Source organism: Taurulus bubalis (genome assembly GCF_910589615.1).
Source record: "Taurulus bubalis genome assembly, chromosome: 1".
Taxonomy (NCBI): Eukaryota; Metazoa; Chordata; class Actinopteri; order Perciformes; family Cottidae; genus Taurulus; species Taurulus bubalis.
In genome coordinates, this window is record NC_136589.1 from 15,748,368 (window position 1) to 15,776,286 (window position 27,919).

Here is a 27,919-nt window from a genome sequence, read left to right on the forward strand (position 1 = left end):
TAGATCACCTTCTCTTTTCAGAAATACTTCTTATTTTTAGTGAATAGATTTACTTTAATATATTTTTAGTTATACAAATATTTATAACTTGCATATCAGATTATTCTTTTGCTCTTTTTGTGTTTACAAAGAAACATGCACGGTGGCCAGCATGATGCAAACATGCTGATGTTTGCCAAAGTTAATTAGTACTAAAAACAAATTACAGGTGTGGGTGATTAGTATTTTTTTTTTTGTATTGGATGCATTTAAATTTTAACATGATCATAGACAAAAAGTTAAGGAATCAACGAGGTATTTCACGTCAAGCTAGAGAAAAAGTCGGGTTCATCAAAGTGAGTAGTTTTTATCCTCCTGGGAGCATGAATATGTGCTGCAAATTCCATCGCAATCCATCCAATACTTGAGATATGTCAGTGGCTAAACAAATGCATCATGTATTTCTGCAGCCTATTTTATATAAAAGGAGAATTACTTTTTGTTTGTAGTTCACACAAAATAAAAAAGAGGAAGAAACCACTGCCGTTATCTGTGCTTTTGAGGAAAAGGAGAAGTGCCTTCCTCCACACTGCCTGAGCACCAGTGAGCTGCAGAGCCTCTGCACGTCCTTGGATCAAGAAGCCTGAAGCCATAATTCATCCTCTGGAGGATGTAGCTGTGTCACAAGTAGCATTGCCAGTAAGTGAACTCATCCTGAGCCGTCAACACTAACCGGAGGTCCTGCACAGAAAGAGCTTGTGCTCATGCTGTCAGAAGCCGTTCTTTCTCTTTCGCACTCTGCCTCCATCTCGTAGACTGAGTACATACGCAGAGAGGAAGTGGATCGCAAATGCATGCAGACAAGCTTGCCCGTGAATCAAAGAAGATTAGATTTGTTCAGCACACACACACTCAACTTCACCCTGTGTAAACTTTCCACTGCTACATTTTGTGTCATTCCTGTTGTCATTCTAATTTCATCTTCTGAGGAACCCTGCCAAGGGGAGGGAGAGAGGGAGAGGGAGAGGGAGAGGCGTATGTGTGTCACCGAGAGAAAATAATATAAAGGTAAGTGAAGGAAAATACGGCGTTAAAGACTTCAAGCATGTGTGTGTGCTGTGTATCATATAGTGCTGGCTTGAACTGAACCAGTGCAGTGGTGTGTATCATCTAAGCTGCTGCAATGTGTCGACTCCTTTATTCAATTTGAGCAGTAATCTTGGTGCTCCCCACTGGCTTGCCTTCATCAGCCCCCTGCTACAACGCTAGCTTAATTTAGCCACAGACAGACACACACACAGGCAGGGAAATGCGAAACAGATGAGCCCTTTTTTTCTTCTTCTTCTGGATCACAAGATTATACTTAAACAAATGTAGCCAGGCCAACGTGCGGCTAAATCTCCTCATTATATAGGTATTATGGCCAAGATGGATCTTGTTTGCAGGAGCGGTTTGAGACAGCGGGCTCCAGCTGCTTGAGGCAATTAGAAAGAGGAAGATGGTGTAATAAGATATCTAAAATAATCCTTTAGTGACATGTTTCTGAGGTAAAGAGATGATCTTTCTTGTGTTTGCCCTTTTCTTGCACTGATCTTCAGCACCACAGACAGCAGCGCTGACTCACCCGAACCGTTTCCCTTGAGACTCGACTGTTGGGGCCTTTTTGTCAGGTCAATGACATCATATCTGATATCTGTAAAAGACACACACCTATGTTTTGAGCCACTCTTCCCTGAGATGTTAGTTTCCTGTCTTAACAGCAAAAGAGTGGCTTGAAACCTATTTTCAGTGCAATTTTAACGGTTTACGCTCTCATTTAACCTTTTGGACACCATGCCCCTCCGTGCCCTCCACGCCTATTCTCGGGCGACAACAAAAAATGTTTTTTTTAAAACGTTTTCTTAATTATCTCTGCAACCACGTGGTTGTTTAACTTAATTTAAATGGCTACAATACCGTAACCCTTGTGAGAAGAGACCTATGGTTTGAAAAAAAATGTAAGTAATCGTTAAGTTTAAGTACTTGCGTAAACTCCGGAAACTTGCAGCGGCGACCGTAAAGTTTCACTAAACCCTTAATAAGTATCTCTTACAACATCAGATTTCAATAACAGACACATCCATGTAACCATACGGGCGTGTGGGTCTAACAAAGCAATCCATATCCTTAAAACCCCCTATTAGTCCCTGTGAAGTCACAAAACGGCCCCATCACACATTTCTGAGTCCTGAAGCCTTCCTGGTCCGCCCACATTTCTAAAACCACGTCATACAGCAAGTGCAGAAGCTGATGAACAGTTCCGTATCCAGCATGTCCAAATCAATGTTTTGCCATAAAATAAGTAATTTTTCTATTTTTGAACCGTACGATAGTTTTGTGACTGAAACTCCTTCCTAACAGGCAAATGCTTTGTTGTATTGTGATTTGCAGAATCCGATTCTTTAGGTCATCTTTCCAAAAATGTGTCTTGTTCGTATGTGGGCTGTTGTTAAGGCCCTGAACCATACAGTTTGAAAAACTCGGGGACCGCTCAAGGAGGCATTTTTAGGGAATCTGGCTCATATCATGCTGGATGTTCATAGTTATGATAAAAATATGGTATAAACGTGATTCTTTTGAATTTTTTTCGTTGAAAAAAAACATAAAATAACACAAGTATTAGAACTAATTTGGGGTTCATGACTACTTAATCATGGAAAAAAGGACAGTGCCCCCCAAATGGGGGGCATCAATCAGTTTTCTTCATAGTACCAATATCTCTCACCGTATAAAATGTAACCAATGCTTTAGAGATCAGTTCACCATTAAAAATATATATGTTTGGGGTGGCTCTTGTATTGCTCAGGGACCACAGGAAGCACATTGTCGAGTGTGAATATATTTGGATGAGAGGTTCTTTAAGGGCACCACTAGTCATAAGTCAAAAGTTTTTTTAAAGCATGGCTGAAAACTGATCCACAAAGTAACAGCAAACCATATTAACACTATAAGACCTTAAAGCCATTATAAATCATGTAATATGTCAATGCAGTGTGTGTACATGTGCACTTTTACTGTGAGTAAGCTTTGCTTTTTACATTTTTAAGATGCACCTTCAACTCTCATTTTGAAGTTGTAGCTTAAAATCATTTACACATTGGGGTTTCTTAAATTCATCTTCTTTTTTTTATTAAAGAAGCTAATTTGGCTTTGACCGTTTTTACTTCTTTCCCACTCAAGAATAGTTTTTACATTTTTTTCTGTCTTGCAAGATTTGCATGAAATTTGCAGTTTGTGAGATTTGCCACCATTTTTTTCTTTACATTTCATTTAGCTGACGCTTTTATCCAAAGCGACTTACAATAAGTGCAATTCAACCATGAGTACAGACTTAGAACAACAGGAATCACGAAAGTACAATTGTTTCAACAAAGTTGAACCACAAAGTGCTATCAGTAAGTGCCATTTAAGTGCTACTAACGTGCTACTACGGCGCTACCTTCCTTATTCAAGGTGTCTTTACCTTGTGAAACTTCCGGAGACAGGTGGCTCTTGCAAGTACCACGTCAGGATTGCACACACTTTTGACTTCATGGAGAGATCAATGCTTTGGATGTAAATTGTAAAAAATGTTCGTCAACATAGGCAGCGTGATCCTCCACCACCACTGTTGTGTTCAGCCAGCACCGAGTGCGCCATTCCATCAGCTTTACGCTTTCATCTCGGGGTGGTGACGAGCCCTGTCCACACCTCCACCCCCACCTCCTCCCATCCTCCCGGTAAAGTGATATCACACGGCGTAAAGCCGACAATGTCGCTCCCAGCGCATGCTCCTCTCACCCCCCGCGAGCGGCGCTGAGGACGCAGCCATGCCGCGCGGCGACACTCAGCGACTGGACCGCCGCCTCCTCTCCTCCGTCTCCAGCGTCTCCAGCGCTTCACGCAGGGGATGAATGCCATGAGATTTCCCGCAGGCCCTCAGTGGCACCTAACTGTGAGTGAACCGGGTGGGGGAGACGGGGGAGAACCGACGGTGGATAATGACGTGATGGTTCCGGTTGCAGAGCGAGCGCAGGAGGGCTCCGAGCGTCTTTAATGAGAGGAAATCACGGGACTTTATTGCGTGCAGAAACGTGCACGACACTGGACCGAACGCATTAAAGAAGAAGAAGAAGAAGAAGAAGAGGAGGAGAAAAGAACCATTCTCTCAAACAGGTTGCTGACATTTTCTTCCATCTAAAAGGTAAGCTTCACAGTCACTTACCGGCTCCGCGTATCAGTTTATCCGCTTAATTGAATAGAAAGGAGGCTCATCAGTGATGTAACAGCTGCTGACTTGACCTCCAGCCGCCCACTCAGTTCAAAATTAGCTATATTTGTATCAGAAAAGTATTAATTCACGTTTTTATCTTGTCAGGCGGTCGTTCATACTGTTGTTTGACATTACTTTCAGTTGTCATCCTGAATTATAGGATCATATTTTGGGCAGGTGAGTAAATCCATTTTGGATGTGTTTTGTATTTGTATCTTGCATCTTATTCCTGTTCATGACAACTCAATACACTGTAGACTGTTTGCATTATTATACTAGGAGAGAAATGGAAAGAAAAAAACGAGAAAGAGTTTGTCAAAGAGTTTGTCATTACCGATCACACAATCTACTTTGTCCTGCATGTTTATGTCCCCTTTTATTCTGATGTATTCTACTATGATGTGCATTTTCTATATGTTAGATGTCATATGTGTTGCAACCAATATCTTATGTAATAACTTGTCAGGCGGTCCATAATCACAGGGGTGATGAATGCTGAGAGCCATTTATTGACTTGATTATTCATGTGAATAAAGATCATCTGACCCCTTTCAAACCAACAGGCTCTTATAGCTGCAGTGACCACATCACTGCAGGCGTCTCGCTTATAACTGATGTCATATCTTCTTCTTCTTTTTTGTTGCTTTCGGGGGCTTTGCAGCACAGTGGAGGATGCTGTCCCCCAGATGGTGTCTTCTATAGGTAAGAGGTGTGTTTGTCTCTCGGTACACAAACTGTCTGCCAGACAAGTTGTGTGTGATCTCTGCTCTGCACCTCGGGGGTCTCGCTCTGGACGAGATGTGTAGCTGGAGGTGTTTCAGCTTTTATATCTTCAACTGGAGTCTCTGCAGCTCTTTTAGATTTCACTGGGTTATCCTTTTCTTCTTCTTCTTTTTTTTTTTTGCATTATCTGCCCTGAACTTAACCTCTGCAGTTCATCAATCCAGTACCCTACGTAGTCGACCATAAATTATCCAAAATAAAGGAGGTAATTATAACACTATGGACGCAAAAAGAGGTTGAATTCCATTTAGACTATTGAAAGCCCCCCCCCCCCCCAACACTCTGCCCTCGATGTGATTGTGTTCTCCCCTCACACGCTGCGATGAGTGCTTTCAGAGGCAGATGAGGCAGAAAGGTCCAGATTTTTACTACCTGGCTAAATTGCCCCCGTGATGGAAAAATATTGTTCAGGGAATGATACTTGAATAATTGAAGTCCCCGGGGCTTTAAAATTGCAGGGACTCGCTGGAGATCTCCAGCGCAAAGTTATAGAGGCCACCTCAACGAAATATTCATATCATTATTTAAGAATGCATCAGGTACTGCTACCTCTCGCTCCATCTCCCCCTCTCTGCTTCCCATCTATCTCCTGTTGTGAAGTCATCTCCCAGCTTCTCTTCTTTTCTTCCCTTTTTGAAATGGATTACATCCACATAATGACTACGTCTCTTGCTAATGTCTTCTGGGAGCTTAGATTTGGTGTCGGCTTTCATAATGACTTTTAAATACCTATAACAAACTGCTACTCTCACATAGTTATTTTTATTCTATGTATCTGCAATGACGCAGGATAATGAAACTTAAAGAAGTTGATTGACTTGGGCGCTGAGCCAGAGTCATTTCATATAGAATAAAATGGAGTCTAATGGGCTGCAATGATGAGCTAATTAGACTACTTCATTAGCTGACATCAAATGTGTTGTCTCATTGTTTAAGGTCTTTATTATTCAAATTTTTTAAATATTTGCTGGTTACAGGTTCTCAAAATATGGACATTTGTTGATTTCCTCTGCTATTTGGTTTGGGTGTGTTTTTTTTGTCCTGTCAGGCAACTGCAGAGTGACAACAAGACTCCATGAAGTCACTGCTCCTCTAAGAAACAGCCCATGACCTGCATGAACCCACAATGTGTCGTGCACTTTTTGTACGGATCCAAAGAACAAGATATAATGTCTGAATTAGTGCTTTAAAGGTGGTAGCAGAAAGATTTTGTTACGCTTGGACCGATCCGGGCTAGCTCTTTCCCCCTTGTTTCCACTCTTTATGCTAAGCTAAGCTAACCAAGTGCTGCCTCCAGACAGATGGACGTCTAACGCTCAACAAGTAAGCAAATGAGCGTATTTCCCAAACTATTCCTTCAACGTTTATTAAAATTGAGTGTTCTAAATTAAATTCCCTGTTCAAAGCTTATCTAATTGTCCCGGTTCTCTCGGGCATCACGTGGGAGAAAAAGCTCTTAATTTCAAAAACACAAAAATAAAATCATCCCACGTGAGGCTTTAGAGGGAAGCTTTTGTTACCTCTACGGCTTTGGTTGGTTCACCCACACATTCGGCCGATCGCGAGGATCGTTTCATTTCCCACAGAGAAAACAAATTAAAATACGACACCTCTCATCTCATGCTTTTCACCGCGTCGAGAGGCGATGGAGCTGCTAAGAATAGTGCTGCAAGTTGAGTGCGAAACCGCTCCACCTCAACATTTCCAGTATTATGAAGGTCGGAACTCGATGATATTGTGGGAGCTTGAACAAAGGGATGAGCACGTCGCCAGTCAAACTGCTTTTGAGTTTGTTTTATGTATGAAAAAGAGAGAGAGAGGGAGCTCTGGTTGCACAGACTGATTTAAACTGTTCTATGTGATGAGGTTTCTATAAACGCATACTCTTTTACTTCTGCAAATGTGGGTGGCAACTAACTACAACCTCACTCACTCACACACACACACACACACACACACACACACCTGGAGTACAGTAACAGAGCACTGCTACAATGCACTGAGCATTGCTTTTGAGCACACATTTCTTCAGCCGTTCTCTTGTACACTGATCCTTTCCTCTGCGTCCCTGAAGCTCATTCGACGTGACACGCTGCTGGTCGACGGGGAGTCGAACACTTAACTTCCTACAGGAGGTTTCGTGTTGTAGAAATCAGATGCTTGTTGGCTCCTCTTAGACCATCTCTTCCCCCTTCATGCTGTCCCTTTTCAAAGTCTGATCCTCCACCTCCTCTCAGGCCACAGTGCTGTTTTGTGTGTGTGTGTGTGTGTGTGTGTGTGTGTGTGTGTGTGTGTGTGTGTGTGTGTGTGTGTGTCCCAGTTGATACCAGTAGCTCTGAAGCCACCGAGATTCCGATATGAACTGCGTACTCCAGGGTACTATAATTGAGCCTCAGACCTTCTGTCACTTTCTCTCCAGTCTGTTGGAAACTCTCATCTGAAGCTTTACCTTCATCGCTCCCTTTCTAGAATAATTTGGTTGCATGTCAAAATCACTTATTTCTTGGAGGTTCTAGACATATTCCATTGCTTTGTCTGCGTTGATATACTTCATTGTTTCTGCATACACACGTGCTCCAGTAGCTTCAGCAGGCTTGTCCAGCCCTGAAAGCCAAAGGAGAAGACAAACCAGGAGGCTGAGCCAGAGAGGGAAGAGATGGAGAAACGAGAGCAAGAGAGACTTCACATCGCTTTTAACGACATTAGTGTGGCCCGTGGTGTGTATAATTTAGTACAATGACGCAATGGAGGATACTGCACAGAGTGAGCTGTTTGGGAAGGAGGCTCACACACACACACACACACACACACACACACACACACACACACACACACACACACACACACACACACACACGCACAGACACGTTCTTTCTCTTAATTGTGGTCCATTTCATGTGCATTCAGTGCTAAATGTTATATTTAAAATAGAGCCTTATTTTCAGAATGTTTACACCTCACTCACCTTGTATTTCTATTTCAGACAGTCCATAATAAACAAAAGAAGTCTCTGGCTGGATTGGACTGCCGGTTGGAACATGTGGCGCTGGGCAGGCAGCAGACCAAACCAATCAAACCCTGAACGAGCGTTTATTTGAATCTTCTGCCTGAGAGTGTCCAGTTCCGTCAATACAACGAGTGCCAAAATGATTAAACCGTTTCTTTAGGCAATGAGGCAATGAAAAAAACGTGTCTTTTAGAACTCTAAACACTCGACGTGTTTGTATGTTTTCTCCACTTTCCCCTGGCAGAGTGTTTACATCAGATCTCTTATTTGTTCACACTAGTTCTCATGATAGCACAAAGCTGCATGTTTGCAGTAAATACATCTTCACCGTGTTGTTTAATTTCCATATCAGTATCGAATCATAATGATAATTCATGCACCTTTTGTGATGTGCTTTTGATTCCGTCACGGTCAACCGCACATAACAGGAGATGCTCATGATCATATTTAGTATGCAGAAACTGTGCTGCACAAATATGCACATAACGGCCATATGGCAGGTGTGCATTCGGCATGTTAATCCTCCTCATACCGAGCGTCTGGTGGAGCTCTGTCACACGTTGCAATTGTTGCTTTTAAGCTTCCTGCAGTGAGTATGATGTATAATTGATGCGCTCATGGATCTCTTTGTGAGCCCCGGCTCCGTATGACGCAGCGGATGAGAGATGAACTCTCGTGCTGAAACAACTAGTTGATCATTCTGACATGTTTGATGATGACGTCATTGTCCGGTTCCAGCTTCTGGAATGAGAGGATGTTCTGCTTCTCTCTGTCTCATATCATTGTGAATAAAGCACTTGGACTGTTGATCAAACTAAATACGCAGTTTGAGGAACGCTAGGCTCCAGTAGCAGCCACCAGTCATTATTTTCGGCATTTTATCGTCTAAACAATTATTGTCTTCATAAGCTGAAAGAAAAATAAATGAAAGACGGAACAAAATTAAATACAGTGCCTCTATTTCGTCGCCTTCTGATGTCAAATTAAAGTAGATTAGAAGGAATGAATTGGGTTTATGAACGTAATCATCGGCTGCAGCCCTGTTTCTTTAGTTTGGTTCTCACATAGGCCGCTCTCTCTCTCTCTCTGTCTCACTCTCTGTCTCTCTGTCTCTCTCTCCCTGCAGGAGTTTCAGAGAGAGGAGGTTTTGAGACTCCACGGGCTCGTCATGGTTTCCAACCTTCTCCCACTCTGCAATCTTTGCATCTCCCCCTGTGTTCTAATGTAAGTGATCCTCTCCTCTATTAGAGCTCAGATGTCACTGCTTTGTAAAAGGGGGGAATTACTTGCTTGTGTTTTTGTTTAGCAAGAAACGTCCGAACAAGAGCCTATTTGAACATTTCTGTACAAATGATGTATGAGGATGAGAGCTTTGGAGGTGTTGGGGGACATATTGTTGCGCTAAATGCTTACTCCGCCCTCCAGTCGGTATTCTAAACATGCCTCCATGCTCAAGCTCCGTAATTCTGCTGCATTCACACAACATGACAGAATGGAAAGGATAGGAAAACCTCCCCTTCTTCCAACTTGTGTTGAGAGTGTTTCTGCATTATTCCAGCATGGCTACTTCTACTACCAGCCTTGCAGTCGTGTCATTTATTGGTATGATGAGCTGCTTTTGGGGTGTTGTATATTTGTAGTGAGTTCGTTAACACTAGCCAGATTCCCATACTAACCAAATTTTTAGAACATCTGCAACAGAAACCTTTTATGAATTCTTGTCTCCATCCACGACCGTTGTTACAAATATAAGGAGTTGGTTCAGCGAGATATGCAGTAGGTGACTATTGGTTATCAACCGGAAACACCCGGAACCAAGTGGTCTCGAAGCATCTGGAGTCAACTGAAATTGATGCATTCAGGGTCCAGATCCAGAAAAAAATTACTTTTATCTGGGTTTGCATGCAGCGTATCACCACAAGCATACTTTGACTTGTGGTTGTTCTCCACTGGTACTCCACTTTAAAGGTACTGGTATTGGCATTTCTTTTTGTTCAAACAATAACTCGGCCGTAGGTGGCGCCATTTCTCCAGTCGGAAAACAATGATGGCATTTGAGGAAAGGGTCGCAACTAGACGACGTCATTAAATAGTTCCAGTTTAACCTCAAACGCTAAAAACAATATTTCTGTTTGTTTCATGTATTAATGTGTGAAAGGTTAAGTCAGATCTGTAAGTGATTAGCGAAGTAATCTTCAGTGGACGCTGACATCACACATATTTCATATACGTCATGATTCATTCATTAAACATCTGTTTCCATTTCACTTTGTCGCATTTTGCTTTTGTGAATATAGCAACTTTTCCTCCTCCGCTGGCAACCCTGTCTCCTAAAACTTACGTTCCCCCAGAACTAATACGCATTCCCAATTACGTTTGATCAGAAACGTATCTCCTCCCTGATTATGTTTGAGTTTGACGTATTACACATACGTTGATTATACACGTATACGTTGATTATACACGTATACGTTGATTAAACACGTATGTTGATTATACACATATTTTAGTTTTATTGTTTTTTTGTTTGTGTTTGACGTATTACAAATACGTTCATAATCGTGTGTTTGTGTTTTTGTTTTCTTTCTTTATTTAAGCATATTTAAATTTTTAAACTCTGCGGAGAAAAAAGAAAAGAGGGGCGGGGTGAGGCCAGTGACGGCCGGCACGGAGAGCCGAATACCGTTTGCCCGCCGTTGACCGCGTGCAGCGGGGCTCGGTCTTCAGACCTCTTGGCCGCCGCCGTTAGGCCGTCGGTAACAGCCTCCTTCACGCCGGCTCCGGTCTTCTCTGAGTCGGGTTGTTTGTGAATGCAGCCCAAAGTGTGTGATAAACTCCATCTAGTGCAGTAAACCACTGCGATCATCAGCAGACACTCGGATCTCTGTGGTCACATCAAGTGCAGAATCTGACGTGAAAAATATTCAAACGGGCGGAAGGAGTCACGGGACCCAACATCCGGTTTTCAAAATACTAACTGATATGAATGTGTTCAGAACATTTCTGACCACATTCAAACATCTTAACTGTAACAGTACGTTGTGTTTGACATATTACAATATGTATGTAAGACCAGTACAATCAACAAACGTGTTTAACCAACGTGTATAATCAAAGTATGTGTAATACGTCAAACACAAACATAATCAGGGAGGAGATACGTTTCTGATCAAACGTAATTGGGAATGCGTATTAGTTCTGGGGGAACGTAATTTTTAGGAGACAGGGTTGTCCCTGGGCCTACAAATGATATTGCGAAATACTTTTTCAAATTGTCTGTGTTTCCACTCGGGTTTACTAGCGCACACACAAAAGAGTGGGTTCAATCTCATCTTATGCGCTTCTACAGGTCATGGTTGCTCAGTGGTTGGATGACACTGAAAATAATCTGAACCCAACACCTTTTTAGGAGCAATGTGTTAATTAATCAGCTCTTTCCCCCATTTCTTACTCAATTTGAGTGATGTAATTTGGGATTTTCAGGATTTTAAGTGTATATTTTGTCTTTTAACATGTCTTTTAACATCTTGTGTTTTTCACTTCAAAGTGAACAATTTGGATATATCACACAATCGTCACCAAAACGCAGATTGAGGAATGAGTTTTAGAAACTAGAGCATCTCGGAACCAAAGCTGTTCTGTAAGTTCATGGTTCTTTCATATATCATCCATCTGTATCTGTGAGAACATTCCCAGCTGTCTGACAACTTACAGCATGTTTCATCAGTTGAGTTTCATCACGATGCTTCATGAATGTTCTAACTCAGCCCGTTGGTTCTCTTTCAGGCGTCATAGAAACCTTTGTTGGACGTAAGTATGAGTTTATCTTACAGAACATTCAAGTCAAACCTCTGGCAATATCCAGATCTCTCTCTCTCTCTCTCTGAAGGGTTTGATGGAGAGCTGGTCGAATGTCAGCGGGAACTATTGTCATATCCGGAGGAATTCTCGCCGGAGTGATACTGTTGTGCATCGTAGCAGTGCTCTGTTACTGTAGACTCCAGGTGTGTGTGTGTGTGTGTGTGTGTGTGTGTGTGTGTGTGTGTGTGTGTGTGTGTGTGTGTGTGTGAGTGAGTGAGCATCGTAGCAGTGTTCTGTTACTGTAGACTGTGTATGTGTGTGTGGGATAAAGATGACCTCTGCGTTGTGTGAAGGTCATGAGAGGTTTGCTTCATGCTGTCCTTGTCTCCTCTGCAGTATTACTGCTGCAAGAAGAATGACTCTGAGGTGGACGTGGGCTCCGCGGTGGGCGCGGACCCTCTCGCTCACTTCCCCTGCAACGCCTGCAACGCGCTCGCCATGGACGGCGCGGCCATCGCCCCGGTGTCTCTGGACCAGCTGGACTCGGGCTCTCGCCACGACCGCTGCACCACCTGTTCGCCGTACACGCTCCGCTCCGGACTCCCGGAGGAGCTGCGTAACGGAGGCGAGCGGCTGGGCTTCCACACCTACTACGAGAACCCGTGCGTCTCCCTGCCGCTGTCCGCCAACCCGCAGGGCTCCGGCCCTCTGAGCTACTACGGTCCCTCGGACATGTTTCCTCCCCCGCCACGCCCCTACAGCACCGAGGTCTGACCTCTGCTGCACCCTGAAGAAACACACACACACACACACACCCACACACACACACATACACACACAGAAAGCATTTCTGACATTTCTTACAAACCTGGCAGTTAGCACATGGTCTGTTTGTCTGGGATTACATTCAGGTGATGGTCTTCGATACAGCACAGTTATACAAACACACACACAAACATGTTGAAACGCTGCCACGGGTTCCAGACTCATTCGTCCTTGGGGGGTGACACCCATAAACTGAGCCCACTGACGGAGCTTCTGTGTGGGCAACACATCCTGGGATTGAACCCACGGGCAGACGGCAGCATGGGACCAGTGTTGGATCAGCAGGGAAGCGGAACACGACCTCGTTTAGTTTCAAGGCCAAACCACATGTGACTTAAATGTTTCCTGGACTGATGCGTCGTTCAGGACCCGTTTGAAGAGGGTCAGGGACTCAAAAGGGTCCCCGGCCCACAGAAAGACAGCCGAGTATGTTTTCTCGTGTTGGTCCTTGGGATGCACATTTTTCAGCATCTCCCATAAGCCATGTTAATAACATACGCTTATCAATTACTCATTAAATACACAATGCATATTTCCCCACAAAAAGCTGACTATAACAATTGATGTACTTTTTTTTTTTTGCACCATATGTTATGAGTCATGAATTAAATCAACCAAAATAACTTCCTGAATAATTTCCCAGGAGTTTCTGGATGTTACCATGTCCAATACCATTGAAAGAACAAACATAAATCAAAGTAAATATGAATTGACTGTTAATTTATTAGCAGTAACTTTATTCTCTGTACACAGTATTTTGAATTGTGTGCTTGTCTATTCACATGTTTCATGTTCAGGCGAGTAATTAATGAGAAAGGAATGAATTAGCCTTAAAAGTCTAATTGAACAGTCTCCCTACAATTGGCACCAAATTACACAGATATTTTTGGAAGTATTAGGAAATTATTATTATTATGGGCCCATAAAGAAAATCATCACCACGTGTTCTGCTCCAGCTCTAACTGACATTATTCACAAATTATACCAATTAACAATATAAAGTTACAGGACATCAATTCTTTTTGGTTGTTTTTTTCCAACACTTTTAGACAAAGTTCAGCCTCTTCTCTCACTGATACCTTTTAACCAGTACAAATATAGAAAGATGTTCTTCTGACCAAAAACCAACGTCTCAATCACAGATCGATATTAAACTTCCCGAACACCAACGGATGATTTACCTTTTTATAAAACACCATAGATAAGAATTTGAAGTCTAAATCCACGGGAATATCCACAGAAATCCTCTTCTCTGCCTGAACTTTGGAGAGTTGTTGATGGCAGGTATCAGAGGCTCTCTGTGCAACCTTGTTGGTTTCTGGTAGTTTCCTCAGACGTCACTCAGATCCGTCCCACGCTGCTGATCTGGAAGCTTGAGTTTTGTATCTTTTGAGGTTTTATCTGCTGTACCGTACAGTAACAAGATGCAGTGTTATCCCACCGTATATATATATATGCCCAATCTATATATTTTTAGGAGTGTTGTAGTGGGGTTTTTTGTGAGAGATGTCAGGATTGAAGTGTATTTGTACCAAATGTTAGTTTTCCAAAATAGTCTTCAGTTATTCTTCTATCTGTATACAGAGGAATGCAATGAGAAGAGAATGGAAATATACATTTTGACCTGGAAATTCACTTTAAAATTGTCCTTTACATTTAGCCAAAATAGTAAAAAATAAAAATCAATTATATTTAGCATAACAAATAAAAGATGATCAGTTAAAAGACATATTAAATATATGTATTCAGTATTCTTCGCACCACTGAGCTGTGAGCTTCATTGTCACATCTCCTAACTTTACCCTTGTTATACACAATGTACTAAATTATACATATAAAATGACTTTTTGGTTGACTTCGACGTCCATTGGTGTTCACTGCCACATTATAGCCAATGTGCTCACTCAACTAATGTGGTCTCTTTTGGGGAAAAAGGTTTATTGTTGCACCACTCAGAGCACCACTACTGTATCAGAACTGAAATGTTGTTTTAATGCTCCTGTTGAAAATTGTATTTTTCAGATTTTTCTCTATGAAACTATAGAATATGTTTTGGGATACCCTGATACAGTGGAACAAAAAAAAAATCCACCACGTTTCACAAAACATTCCTTTTTATTTTGAAGAAGGAATAAATGTTTATTTCTGCCTGGACTTTTTTTTCTTCCCTCACAATGACTCAAAAAGTAGATGTACAGGATGTTGAAATCACAGTTTCTGGTTTAAGAAAGAAAGAAAGAAAAGGCACCTGAATATAGCGTGTTGAAACCGCACAGAGGGACAAAAATAACAACGAGAGTAAAATTCATAGAAGGAAGTGAAGCGTAGCTGGCTGCAAGTCGAAGAAAGGAAAGTGAAACTTAATAAATCAGCCCTTAAGAAAAAGAGTCTTTCTTTCTTTCAATCATTTTATGTTAAGTTTATACAAGTTACACATTACCTCAAACTAAAGAAATAACAAGAAAAAATAAATAAATACAAATAATAAATATGAATATTTAAACACAAATATATAAAAAGAAATATATAAAGAAATATAATATAAAGAAATAAACAAACAATAATACCTTACAGCTATAACAATTAACTATGAACTATGAACAATCAGACAAGGACAGAAAACATAAGAGAAAACACAGACATAAATCATCATCCTCCATATAAAACACCCTATAACAATTACATATTTATGAATGTTATGCACTTAGGTCCTCGGAGGTCCCTTGGAAAAAAAGAGTCTTAAAAAAAAAGAGATTTCGGGAGGAAACTAAGAGAAACTGCCCCCGAAAAAGTGGAAGTGAGACTGAGAGTCTGCATGTCAGGAGAAATGTGTGTCATTCATGGTTGAAGATGCTGAATCCTCTTTGTTATTCTGCCGTCATGCTCTGGTATTCCATGACTTTACCTGCCCGACCGGTTTCTCTGGCTGCCCGGCCCATGACAATAATAGGGCGTCAGGCTTGTGTCACGCCAACACTCCAGGGGTGAAACATCACGAATACCTCACCATCATCGTTGCCGGCAGGCAGTCTGGCAGGTTCACGCTGCAGCTCTGCCAGATAGTAAAACAAACAACATGGATGTTAATTAAATTCAATGAACCAAAAAAAACAGAACCCAAACAGGTGACTTGATTTATTGCAGAGATGTTGGATCATTAACAGGCACCATTGTGTAAGAGAGAGAGTAGAGGTGAGCACTGTAGTGGGTGTGTCTAAAGCTGTCGTTCACACACACACACACACACACACACACACACACACACACACACACACACACACACTTTCTCTCTCTCTCTCTCTCTCTCTCTCTGTCAGGTCTCAGGTCTCATATAAACCCTGTTGAACCTGTTACTGCCCATACACCTGGAACACACACTCCTTCACCTGACACTGTGTGGTGTTGGCTCTGCCTGCCACACATACTAGTTGAGTTGGTGCGTATAAGAGCAGCTGCACTCTACCTGTGGGACTATCCTTACTGCCTTACTATCTTTTTTCTCTGTTGACCTTTGGACTGTAAGCAGAGTGTATTTGCGTCAGGACAGACATTGTGGACTCTCCTGATTATTTCCTGTTCGTGCTCCTCCGGGCCTCCTCTCGTCTGCATCGCTGCAAGTAAAAAAAAAAAGCCCGGCTTCACTTCTATCTGATTCACCTAAGACACACAGGGTGTACATCACTCCTATGATGGGTTTTCTCGATTCTCTCCGGTTGGAAGTGGACGCTCCGTGCAGAAGGCTGTGATTGTTTGCGTGAGTGTTGGCTGCAGGATCAGGGGCAGGATGATGGAAGAGGTGTCCACGATCATGGCGTGCGACGCCCACGTTTTGGAGCAGATGAGCGAGGAGGAGATCTTGGCCTGCTTGGTAGGTGAAACGGGACCTTTATTCACAGTATGGGACTCCCTATGAGATCGCCAGAATTAATCTCAACAGTTTAACCCCAGTGAGTAGATCCAAAAGCACTTCATCACTAGTGCTGGTGTTCAATAAAGCGTCTGATTGGTGAAACATCTTCGTCTCATATTTCGCACTGTGAGACCGAGTCTCATCCGCAGTAACAGAATGCATTCCTCTACATGACGGAGATGTGATTTGAGATATAAAAGAAAATGGATTCTGATTGTTCATTTTAGATATTTGAGATGGAAATAGTAATTTCAGACTTAAAGTAAATCCTCCCCTGCACTATTATTCCTTTATGATTATTACATAAAGCACAAATGCAAATCTCCATCTCTCTGGGCCCGTCCTTGATTTGTTGCGCTGATGCATGCATCCGGCACCAGATCTGTCTGGATGAGATTGCTTTCTTCAGCTCAGTCAAAATATGACATGGCCGAGTTTCATTAGCATCTCTCTCTCTCTCTCTCTCTCTCTCTCTCTCTCTCTCTCTTCTCTCTCTCTCTCTCTCTCTCTCTCTCTCTCTCTCTCTCTCTCTCTCAGATCCCAGCCACGGAGGCTAAACTGGGGGAAAGTCGGCTTGAATTAATGGACGATGATGAGCCTTTGGACAAATACCTGGTCAGACATCTTTTACCCCTTACAGAAACATTTAAGTCACTTCACTGATGATGCGCATCCATGTTGTGAGCATCTCTGTGTGTGTGCAGAGGGAGAACCACCGGCTGCAGCAGGCCAGCATCCGTCTGGAGCAGGAGAACGACACCCTGGCTCACAGGCTGATCAGCAGCAAGGTGTCCTTGAGGAACACCCTGGACCAGGTAGGATGAGCCACTGCCCTTCACCAGAAGGGAAGAAGGGTTTGTTTTAGAAATGTCATAATCACATAATAATACTCGACCTCTCAGGAGACGGCACACGGTGACCCTATTGAAGCCGTTGCAGCACAAGAACAGCAGCTCAGGCGTCCCGTCTCCAATTAAAAGACCAGCAGCTCAACGCATGATGTCATGTTATCTAAGGAAATATAAAGCATACAGTTTGTTTTAAGGTTCTAATTTGTTTATGAAATGGCTCCACAAAACTCTAAAATATTCTGGTTTGAAGATGATCAAACATTTGAGTAGTTGTTTAATTTTCTTGTGATTAATTTCTCTAACTTTGTCACAAAGCCTGGAGGAAATAAAAAGGGCAAGATGGACTTTTTAACTTATTTATATTCTCCAGAATTCTACAATACAGGACAATTAAAATGTTTTTGTATATACATGGGAATCAAATGTATATATATATTATATATATATGTATATATACGTATATATATACGTATATATATATATATATATATATATATATATATATATATATATATATATATATATATATATATATATATATATTTAAACGGTTTTCTTTAATAACAGACTCTTGGTAATGTTGTTTATAAATGTATACATAGCATTCTGGATCCAGCCAGCCTACATTATTTCTAAGCGTTTTCTTTATTGTCTGCTGACCAGAAGAATGTGTGTTTGCAGGCGGAGGACCGAGTGGACAAACTCACCAAAGACCTTTTTCAGACCCGAGATCGCCTGCAGGCCACCGAGGAGGAGAAGAGAGGCAAAGAGGAGGAAGCTGCCGTGGTGAGATTCTTTAAAACTCCTCACAGTGGTTATGGGTGTCATGTTTGATTATGTGCGAACATACAGGACTTCTTCTCTTCTCACAGTCGAAGGAAGTGTTTCGGAGAGAGCTGGAGAAGGCAGAGCACGAGGTCAGAAGGTCATCAGGGGTCATTGCGGACTACAAACAGGTAGAGAGAATCAACAGGAAAGAGCATATTCTTCATAGGAGGATGTATTAGCCTCTTGCACCCCCTTTCCTTATGTGTTCTACTGTTCATAAGTACCATGAATCAATCCCAATAGTTTTATTATTTCTAATTAAGCAGCAAACCCTTGGCTTGCAAGAACATATATATCATGATGTTGATTCTCTTTCTTCTGCTCAGATCTGCTCTCAGCTAGCGAAGCAGCTGGAGAAGCAGCAGGCCGCCCACAGAGAAGAGTTAGACGCTCTCAAGGTGAGAATACTACTCTTCCTGTCATCCTTCTTACTTTTATCTCCTTTTGTTTTGGGAGATCATTTAACAACCCATTTTTCTACTTTCTTTTTCGGGTTCATTTTAGTGTTCAGTTCTTTTTTTAGAGCCAGGTGTCATATTTGTGTCTCGACTCTGTCTCACATTCCGCCTTTTATTCTCATTTCCCACCTTTGCAGAGTGCAGCGACGGCTTGCTCGCGCTGCCAACGTATCGTGGAATCAGACGAACCATCTGCAGCCGTTCAGAAGTCTCCCGCAGCAGCGACAGAAGGCCACGGGTTGACCGACCTGTGCCGGGAAGAAGAGGATGACGAAAGCCCCAACAAGGCCGTGCAGCGGAGAGACACCCAGCAGAAGGAGTCCCTCGGGGCCCAGATCAGGGAGCTGGAACAAGAGTTGGCCAATACCAAACTCCAGATGGTGGCGGCCAAGTGCAAGATCCAGGTCAGTGCAGACCATCCCCACACAGCACGTAGAAATATACACATTTTATGAATCTACGCATGCAATATACAGGTCATCATCCCAGGTAATTATGTGCTGTCACTTTAGCTTCAGACACAGACATAGAACCAAAGCTTTGTACTTTTGGCTCAGAATATATTCTTCGCCTGACCCCTGAAAGAAAAAAAAAAAAAAGTAAAAAAGTATTTTGACTACACTCTTAGCCCGAACTAGTTGACTTTACTAGAAATGTGCGTGAAAACCCGTTGCCTCAAAGCATTTCAGTTTTTACTCATGGACGAACTAAACAGGTCAAGTTGGGTTAACTTAGAAGCTTAAATGCTGCCGTAAACATATTCAAGTCCATATTAGTAAACTTTACTCTGAATCATTAGTTCACTTTAATTATTTCTTTTCTTTAGTCTAAGTTTAATGAAATAACAATTTTAAGTTCAACATACATATGCATACATAATCAAATCACTAATATCACATTATGTATTGCTACTTAAGATCATTACTTTATTTAAGTAATGTCTTGATTTTGAGATTGTATTTTTTTTACAAAACATGAAAGTATAAGTAATGACCACTCAAAAGTTTAATTTGAAATCAAATTGTATTTACAGTGTACCTGCCCAACTGTAATTTAGTTTTCACTGAGTTTTTATTCAGGTTAGTAACTGAGAAAGACGTTGGCTCTTGGACTCTATCGATGTGAAGCATCCTCATGACGTGTCGGCCCGTATGAAAACAGGAAACGGGTTCCCGCTTCATTTCTCACACTCGCCCGTTTCATCCTCGTACAGGAGCTGAGGCACCAGAAAGGAATCCTGGCCAACGACCTCCAGGAAGCCAAGAACAACTGGATCAGCAAGGCCCTCACCTCCCTGCGGCCCTCCAGCGAAGAGGGGCCTCAAAGTATTAGCGCACCTGGAGACAGAGCTCCTGCGGCGGGCTGGAACCTTCACAAAAGCTCCCTCTCCAGATGGAGCACAAAGATGCTGTCGTGGCCTCACAGAGACAACCGAGAGAACGTATGACGGCTCGGACCCTGAATGTGCACATCACTTACAAGTGGACACAATGAGAGGGGGAGACATCAGAGTATTAAGTCACATGTGTAGTGTCATCAATACTATAGCTGCTACAAGCAGAGGAGAGTATGGGAGCACATGCAGCTGCTGTCAGACGCTCGTCTGTTGGCCACTTTACAAAGATGAAATCATTTTTATATTTGTAAGCCAAATCCAATGCACCTTCTGAGTTGTTTTTTGTTGTACATAACTCTTGTACTTGTCCTGTACTTTTACTTTATTGGTAACAATTTGAATTGAATATTAAAACGACTACGACACAGGTTTTGTGTGTGACGTAAGGAAAGCTGACTCATCAGCGGGAATCAAACGGTTCTTTCTGCAAGTTTCCTGTGATGCACCGCACTCGCTCTTCCTCTTTCACTTTGACCCCGCCGGCTTTTAAAGGGCTGAGCAGCTGCTGCTTGCACACACACACACACACACACACCCACACACAAACACAGACAGGCAGACATCGGAGCCGTCGGCAGGCTGTAACGCAGTTCCTTATCTCTGAACTTTGACATGTGGAATCGAGGACAATCCTAACAGAGTGTAAGAGAGCAAAGAACAAAAAGAAACAATAGAAAAGAGGAGTGAATATTGTTGCACTAGTGAGGGTTCAGCACAGCGACTATAAAGCTATTTTAGGCACTTACTGTACTCAGGTCATAATTTTTCCCATCTGAAGCTGTGATGTCTGCGACGGTCGGCGGTGTGTATGTCACTGTGCTCCTCATGTGTGTTGTTGGAGGCCAAGCGCTGGACCTGCTGAGGCTGACTGCACCGTCAGAGAGTGAGTACCAACCTGGATGAAACTATATGCTCACAGTTTATATATCGCTTTGTGCTCGTGTGCTTCCGACGTGGACGAAAATGTAATCAAGAATCCCAAAACCGAAAACACAATTATTCTTTGGTAGTATTTTTTTTTTACTTCTTCTTCTATCTTGTAAAGGCTTCCTTTGTGAGACGCGGTTGTTGTTTTTGAGGGCTTCTCGTGTCCTGTCCTGTAGATTTTCCAAAATGGTGACGTGATGCTGCAATGACACACTGGAAATCACCTCTGTTCAGATGTGCCATCCCTGAGTGGTTATATAAGCATTCTGTGCGCCATATGTCATTATTTTACACAATTTTATTTGTATTGTTATTATTAATATTATTAAATATGATTATTTTATTACTATTTTTATATTTTAATTATTAAATGATTATTTTATTATTATTATTATTTTATTTGTATATGTAGATATATTTTACATTAGCTTAGATAATGTTAGAGTAACAAACAAACAAACAAACAAACAAAAAAAGAGAGAAAGGATATCATATTTAAACGCTTAATAGACATTTTCTATATATATCAAATGTATCTATATCTATATATATATATATATATGTATATATATATATATATATATATATATATATATATATATATATATATATATATATATATATAGATAGATAGATATAGCATTATTAATGTATAAATATACCGAGTATACTTTATGTTTACAATATTGGCGTACCTTGCATAACTGCATGGACCCTCATGACACAATACAATGCTCTACTTTTTTGGTCATGACATTTAACTCTGATGACTTCACTGAATGGAATCAGCAGGGTAGCTGCTGCTAGCCAGCCTCAGGCAGACCAAATGGTCATCAGTCATGGTGGAACGGTGTTTGGCCTTAATATTTTTCATGTGGGAAAAGGCTGACTCTAGGGCTGCAACTAACGATTATTTTCATAATCGACTAATCTATCGACAATTTTTTCGATTAATCGACTAATCTAATGAATATTTCCCATAGCAAATTAAAAATAATGACTCAAAATGTTGGAATTTGAGCTTCAAATGTATTTGAGTAACAAGATCTGAACATCAGAACTCATCATAACAAATAAATTAAATAATAATACAAATGTAAAGCAAATATGCTTTAAAAGTTAAGAAAAAGTACAAATAAAGTTTTAAAAGTAACTCAAAATAGCAATCAAGCCTCTGAAAGTGCAAAATAACTAAAGAATAACTGGGCTGCAAGTGGCATTCAAAGTCCAAAAGTTTAAAAAATAGTCCATCCTACCCGACAATTAAAGTGCAAGGGTTTAAAAGTGCCACATCCATGATCTCTTTTAAGTTTATTTGTAGCGCATAATGCTTGTTGGTATATTATGTAGTGGTAATTAAGTAAGTCGGGGAAAACATCGTCCTCCGTGCACTTGGCAATACATCCATTCAAGCGGCCATTGCGGGCGCACCGTCCGTGGTGATTGACATTCATTTTCACAGTGGGAGCTGGGTTTTGTTAATAAAGTTTTTTTTTTTTTTTTAATGGAATGCAATCTACCCGCACTACCTCCGATCGACGTATTGGGCGCCCCTGGACTACACTAATGTGTAATTTCCTCCCTCAGACCCTCCCTCCACTCCCACAGTAGGTTGTTGGTGTGCGAGCTACCCGAATGTGACTTTCTGCTCCTGGCCTGAACCCGCTGGATCCCCATGGACACGCTACGTTGCCACTTACAGGTGAATCCCACAGCTCCTGTTGACCTCTGACCCCCCCCCCCAAAGCATTGACACCTTTTAGTGAAACCCGCCTGCAGTCGTTAAGTGTCTAATGAGGAGCTCATTTAGATGTGTGTTGATGTGTTTGTCAGTGAGAGGCACCGACAGCTGGTCACCAGGCCGTGCCAACTCCTCCAGCCCGGCTCGCCATCCTCTGACCTGATTCCAGCTTCATCGCCCTCATCTAAACGGGTACCAACTTTATTTCCCTTTGCAGAAACACACTGGATCTTTAGCTGAAGAGGAGGCTTCCCAGACTCACACAGTCTGATTTTACACCCAAAGAAACCAAGCACAAATAAGGGATTACAGTGAATATTTAGATAAAACTCTTATACTTTGGCTGAGTTTTGGGAAACCTCTAATTTATGTGTCTTGTTGTACAGTAGCTGTACGAGGTAGAAAGTAGTCCATAAGATAAGATAAATAAATATTCAGCGTTGGGCCTTGCATTTATTGTTGTGGGACATCCATCCTCTAATGCAGTGTTTTTCCACCTTTTTTGAGCCGCGGCACATTTTCTACAATAAAAAAATCCCACGGCACACAAACAACCTAAGAAGTTACAAAATGTCCCATTGTAGCATAATACAGCACATATGGTAGGTAATTATTACGCTACCTACTGGCATGGAAGAGTATTTAATTACTAGACCAGCCACTATATTGCAGGATCAGATGCTCAACAACGGAAAATTATTTGCGGCAACTAAATAATATTTTTTTGGTCTGATTAAGTGAAATTGGACATTATCCCACGGCACACCTGACGATCTCTCATGGCACACTGGTGTGCCATGAGAAGTTGTGGTTGAAAATCACTGCTCTAATGCACTGTTTTTACTGTTTAATTTACATTTTTAAATAAATAAAACATTATGCTCTCAGTGTGCAAACATTAGCAAAGTACTTGAACTTGAGACATGAAATATAGTGAAAAACATAAATAATATATCTAAAATATACATATATATACATATATATGTATATATGTATATATATATATATATATATATATATATATATATATATATATATATATATATAGTTATATAAAACTATACATAATATAATACCTAGCATGACATATAATCTAGTATCTTTATGTTTCTGTAGCTTTGGCACTGCCAGCTGCCCCGCCTGAAGCTTCTCACTGACTACATCATCAATGTCACGGCGGTATCTTCTGGTGGAAGTAGCTCTCATCTATCAAGTTTCATGTTGGAGGATATCGGTGAGAGCTAAAAGGATCTAAAAGAGAATAGTGAATAGATTTAGCTTTTGGTAATGTAGCTGCAAGTTGTAAAGACACTTTAGATTTTAAATCCCCGTCTTTGTCTCTTCCGTCTGCAGTGAAACCTGACCCCCCCGTGGACGTCCGGGTTTCCCCTCGTGACACCAGGAGTCTGCTGGTGGACTGGTCTCCTCCCCCCACGTGGACCAACCTGGACATCTTCCCCCTGAAGTACCAGATACTGTACCAGTGGGAGGACAGGGGCAGCCCGAAGTCTGTCAATGTAAGAACAACTTTAATTTAAAAGCTCATTACACACAGATAATAAACTCTTTAGGTGGTATCTCAGAAAGTCTCTTCTGTGGAAATATTTCTCATTTCAACTCATTTAAACTAAACTGTAATCTTTTTATTTTAATATATTTAATTTAAAGCATGAACATGTTTACTCATGGCACAGCAGCTTAAACATCCACACACTAATACATCTTACAGTGTTTAGAATTGTAAAATGTGCATTTCTTAATAACTTAAAAATAACAAACTGATTTGAGCGCTTCTCATTTAAATTATACATGATACTCAAGTGTTAAAGGAGTAGTTCTACATTTTGGGAAATACATAGAGATGCATAAAGACAGGGAATATCCCCAAACTGTGTTCCTCAAAATGTCAACCTTGTCCTTTACCTGTTAAGCCTCTAATTAGGGGACCCTTTTATATCAGGTCACAAGGGACAAATCAAGAAAAAAATATGGTATAAATAATAAATAAAAAACATGTAAGGTATCAAATTAAACATAATAATCAGGGCTACAATAGTATATAATCCCCATGTACAACCTCTAAACACAACTCAACCAATAAATAGGATTAAGGGTTAGGGTTAGGGTTTGGTCTTAAGGGACTACATTATTCCCAATGCTCAAGTGTTAAAGGAGTAGTTCTACATTTTGGGAAATACATAGAGACGCATAAAGACAGTAAATATCCCCAAGCTGTATTTCTCAAAATGTAAAACTATTCCTTTAAAAACAATATATCCCAATAAAGTCTTGTGTTGTATTTGGAAACAGATGTTGAATTAAAGTGGATGATTTAAATAGGATGCTCCATGCCTTCTCTCCTCCAGCTCGGTCCATTCGAGAACACCAGGGTGGAGCTGAAGGGGCTGGCAGCAGGCAGGACCTACCTGTTCCAGGTGTGCGCCAAGGAGCTGCTGGGTCTGGGCCAGTGCAGCGGCTGGAGCTCACCTGTGAGGCACACCATCCCAAAATCCCAGAGGCTCCCTCTCACTTCCTGATTCATTCAACGCAGTGAAGTAAACTGCAGAAGCTCAAACAGGTTGCTTCTTTAACTGCACAAGCAATGCATGTATTTTTATTTATTTATAAAGAAGAACATTTATATTGTCATACAGTGTACTCTCAGCTTTTCCATTAAATATTGTATAGTTGTGTTATACTGTCGCTTATCTTTGAAACAAATGTTAGTATATATGCTGTAAAAACATTGTGATAGATGGTCAAGGTGTCTGATCAGTTCTGACATCACCAGCAATCATAAAGAATCCACACACCTGTCAGTCAACCACATGCACCACCAGCGGTGTGACGAACTCCGAGTGCCTGACGCCCAGACTGAAGGACGGGTGTCTGGGGAGGTGTACGTGAAACTTCTCCGGGCTGTAGGCACCGGGCCCGGGGCCGGCCGAGGAGTAGTTCAGCCTCTTAGTCCGTTTCTGCATGGAGAAGGAGGGCTGGCGCTGGTGGTATACATCCGGGTTGGTGGTGTCGTACTTCGCCGGTCCGGGGCTCATGGAGAGGTCTTCGGAGGGGGCGCCAACCTTCCTACGGCCCGAGAAGCTGTAGCGGGCACTGGAGGGCTTATTGGGAGCCGGGCAGCCCAGTAGATGAGGAAGACTGTAGCTGGAGGCAAGAAGAATGACACATTATTCAGGTTTTCATTTCAGCAACAGGATCTCTGATTTTAAATGATAAGTCTGGCAATAATCTGTGTCTTAAAAACCTTCCAAAATCCCCAGCTAAGCCCAACAACAGGTCACAAATATATATACTTAAAAAGAAAATTATATGGGAGATTGACTCAAAATAAACTGCAGTGCCCATGTCCATCATCACAAGGTTATCTCATAGAGGGCAGAGGTCACCAGCCTCCTCCTTGAAGGTCTCTGCTCTGCCCTCTTCACCTGTTGGGTGCCGGCACAGGATCCACCGAGCGGTATCTGGTGCGAGAGCCGATGGTGTAGGAAGGCGGTCTGTGGTGAGCGTTAAGAGGCGGAGCCTTCTCGGGGCTGTAGGCCCCCGGCCCTGGGGTCTGGAACACTGGGGCTGTGGTAGAAAAAAATGGTTTATTTGGTATATTTATATATATATATGTATATATATATACATTCTTTTTCTTAATATATATATATATCGATCCAGTGACTTCATTAGGCTCATCATTCCAAAAGTCCGTACTGTGTTTAATCATAACGCCTTTTATTTTGCCGCTGCAAATGACTGGAACTCACTACAAAACACGTTCAAACTAACAGCTCTCACCTCTCTCAACATGTTCAAAAAAAAGCTGCAACAAGTCATAGTTGACTGCTGTACTTGCTGACCAGCCCTCACTTCTCACTCTCTCTTCCATTTTTATAAAGAATATCCAGTAATCCGCCTTTTTTGTACATAGTGTTTATTAATTTACCTATGCTCGTTTTAGACATTTTCTCATGTGTTTGTCATACTGTATTGTATCTGTGCAGTTTGTGTCACTTGTGTGGACTGTCCTACTGCCTTTTGGCCAGGTCATCATTGTAAATGAGAATTGGTTCTCAATTGATTTTATCTGGTTAAATAAAGGTCAAATATATATATATATATATATATATATATATATATATATATATATATATATATATATATATATATATATACACACATACATATATATGGTGCAGTTCTGATGCTTGCCAATATACCTGATTAGTTCATTGTAAATAGTGTGAATGAGTTCATTAGTTTTCATCACCTCTATTATTGCCGGTGCCCCGTCCTCTGCCCAGCATAGAGTAGGAGGGTGTTTCCATCCGGCCGAACCGGGTGACCTTGGCATCGACGTGGTACCTGGGTCCTGGGCTGGAGTCCACGCAGACCACTACAGAAAACCAGATGCTCAAGACACCTTTTAGACCTCTTACAGTTAAATAAACCAATTCCAGACCGGTATCTGGCATTATAAAAAGAGACCATGCGAGTAAAAACTGGGTCACTGCAGACCGGTATCTAAAACAATAAAAATGTGACATGTTTACAGATTATATTAAACTCACTGGCGCTGCTCATGCGGCTGTGAAAGGAGTACGCAGGGCTGCTGGGCTTGGTGAAGTCATGGTTCATGTATCCAACTGTAGGGGGCAGAGCGTAGCGTCCGGGGCCCGGGCCTGAGGAGGAGGAGGAGGAGGACACTGATGGGAATGATGCAACAGATTGGGCTCCGTGCAGCAGTATATGGCACTCCCACTGCTCTTTGGCTCGGGCTGTGTTGTCCCTGATGGTTTCCATATGGAGCTCTTTCTCTCATTTTCTACGGTCACGCATGTTAACGTCCTTCCTCTGCTCGCTGGATTCTAACTACAGTAGACACCTCAAACCAGCACACGGAGCAACGGCTGTACAATGCTGGGAGAGATTTCAGCGCAGAAACAAACTTCACGTGGGCGCACAGACACACACACACACACACACACACACACAGCTTTCGTAAACTGACCTCTTTCTCTTGCAGAGATTATCGGCCGTTCCTTCGCCACCTTCTGCATGCTTTGGTGGCCTCTTTCTTCCTTCTTCATCTTCGTCTTCTCCTCTTCGGGCCCTCTGT

The 27,919-nt window shown here is 41.8% G+C and overlaps 4 protein-coding genes across 4 annotated transcripts; 3 read left to right on the plus strand and 1 right to left on the minus strand.

Moving 5' to 3' along the window:
- Positions 1-11,971: 11,971 nt before the first annotated feature.
- On the plus strand, positions 11,972-12,635 carry LOC306735819 (protein FAM163A-like; the record flags this gene model as incomplete). The annotated part of the gene is made up of 2 exons (XM_079217379.1): positions 11,972-12,064; positions 12,258-12,635. The coding sequence occupies 2 exons, from the start codon at positions 11,972-11,974 to the stop codon at positions 12,633-12,635; spliced, it is 471 nt and encodes a 156-aa protein (XP_079073505.1).
- A 3,835-nt stretch (positions 12,636-16,470) lies between these two features.
- LOC306746183 (rab GTPase-activating protein 1-like) lies at positions 16,471-20,180 on the plus strand (the record flags this gene model as incomplete). Its single annotated transcript, XM_079229055.1, has 8 exons — positions 16,471-16,554; positions 17,134-17,211; positions 17,301-17,411; positions 18,129-18,233; positions 18,320-18,403; positions 18,602-18,673; positions 18,871-19,137; positions 19,947-20,180. 8 exons carry the CDS (start codon positions 16,471-16,473, stop codon positions 20,178-20,180), a joined length of 1,035 nt encoding a protein of 344 aa, XP_079085181.1.
- Positions 20,181-20,912: 732 nt separating this feature from the next.
- On the plus strand, positions 20,913-25,334 carry ebi3 (Epstein-Barr virus induced 3; the record flags this gene model as incomplete). The annotated part of the gene is made up of 6 exons (XM_079223100.1): positions 20,913-21,012; positions 22,644-22,758; positions 22,890-22,989; positions 23,914-24,031; positions 24,151-24,314; positions 25,164-25,334. 6 exons carry the CDS (start codon positions 20,913-20,915, stop codon positions 25,332-25,334), a joined length of 768 nt encoding a protein of 255 aa, XP_079079226.1.
- A 279-nt stretch (positions 25,335-25,613) lies between these two features.
- Positions 25,614-27,890, minus strand: odf3l2a (outer dense fiber of sperm tails 3-like 2a; the record flags this gene model as incomplete). Its single annotated transcript, XM_079222020.1, has 5 exons — positions 25,614-25,959; positions 26,241-26,382; positions 27,071-27,196; positions 27,372-27,482; positions 27,812-27,890. The coding sequence occupies 5 exons, from the start codon at positions 27,888-27,890 to the stop codon at positions 25,614-25,616; spliced, it is 804 nt and encodes a 267-aa protein (XP_079078146.1).
- Positions 27,891-27,919: the final 29 nt, after the last annotated feature.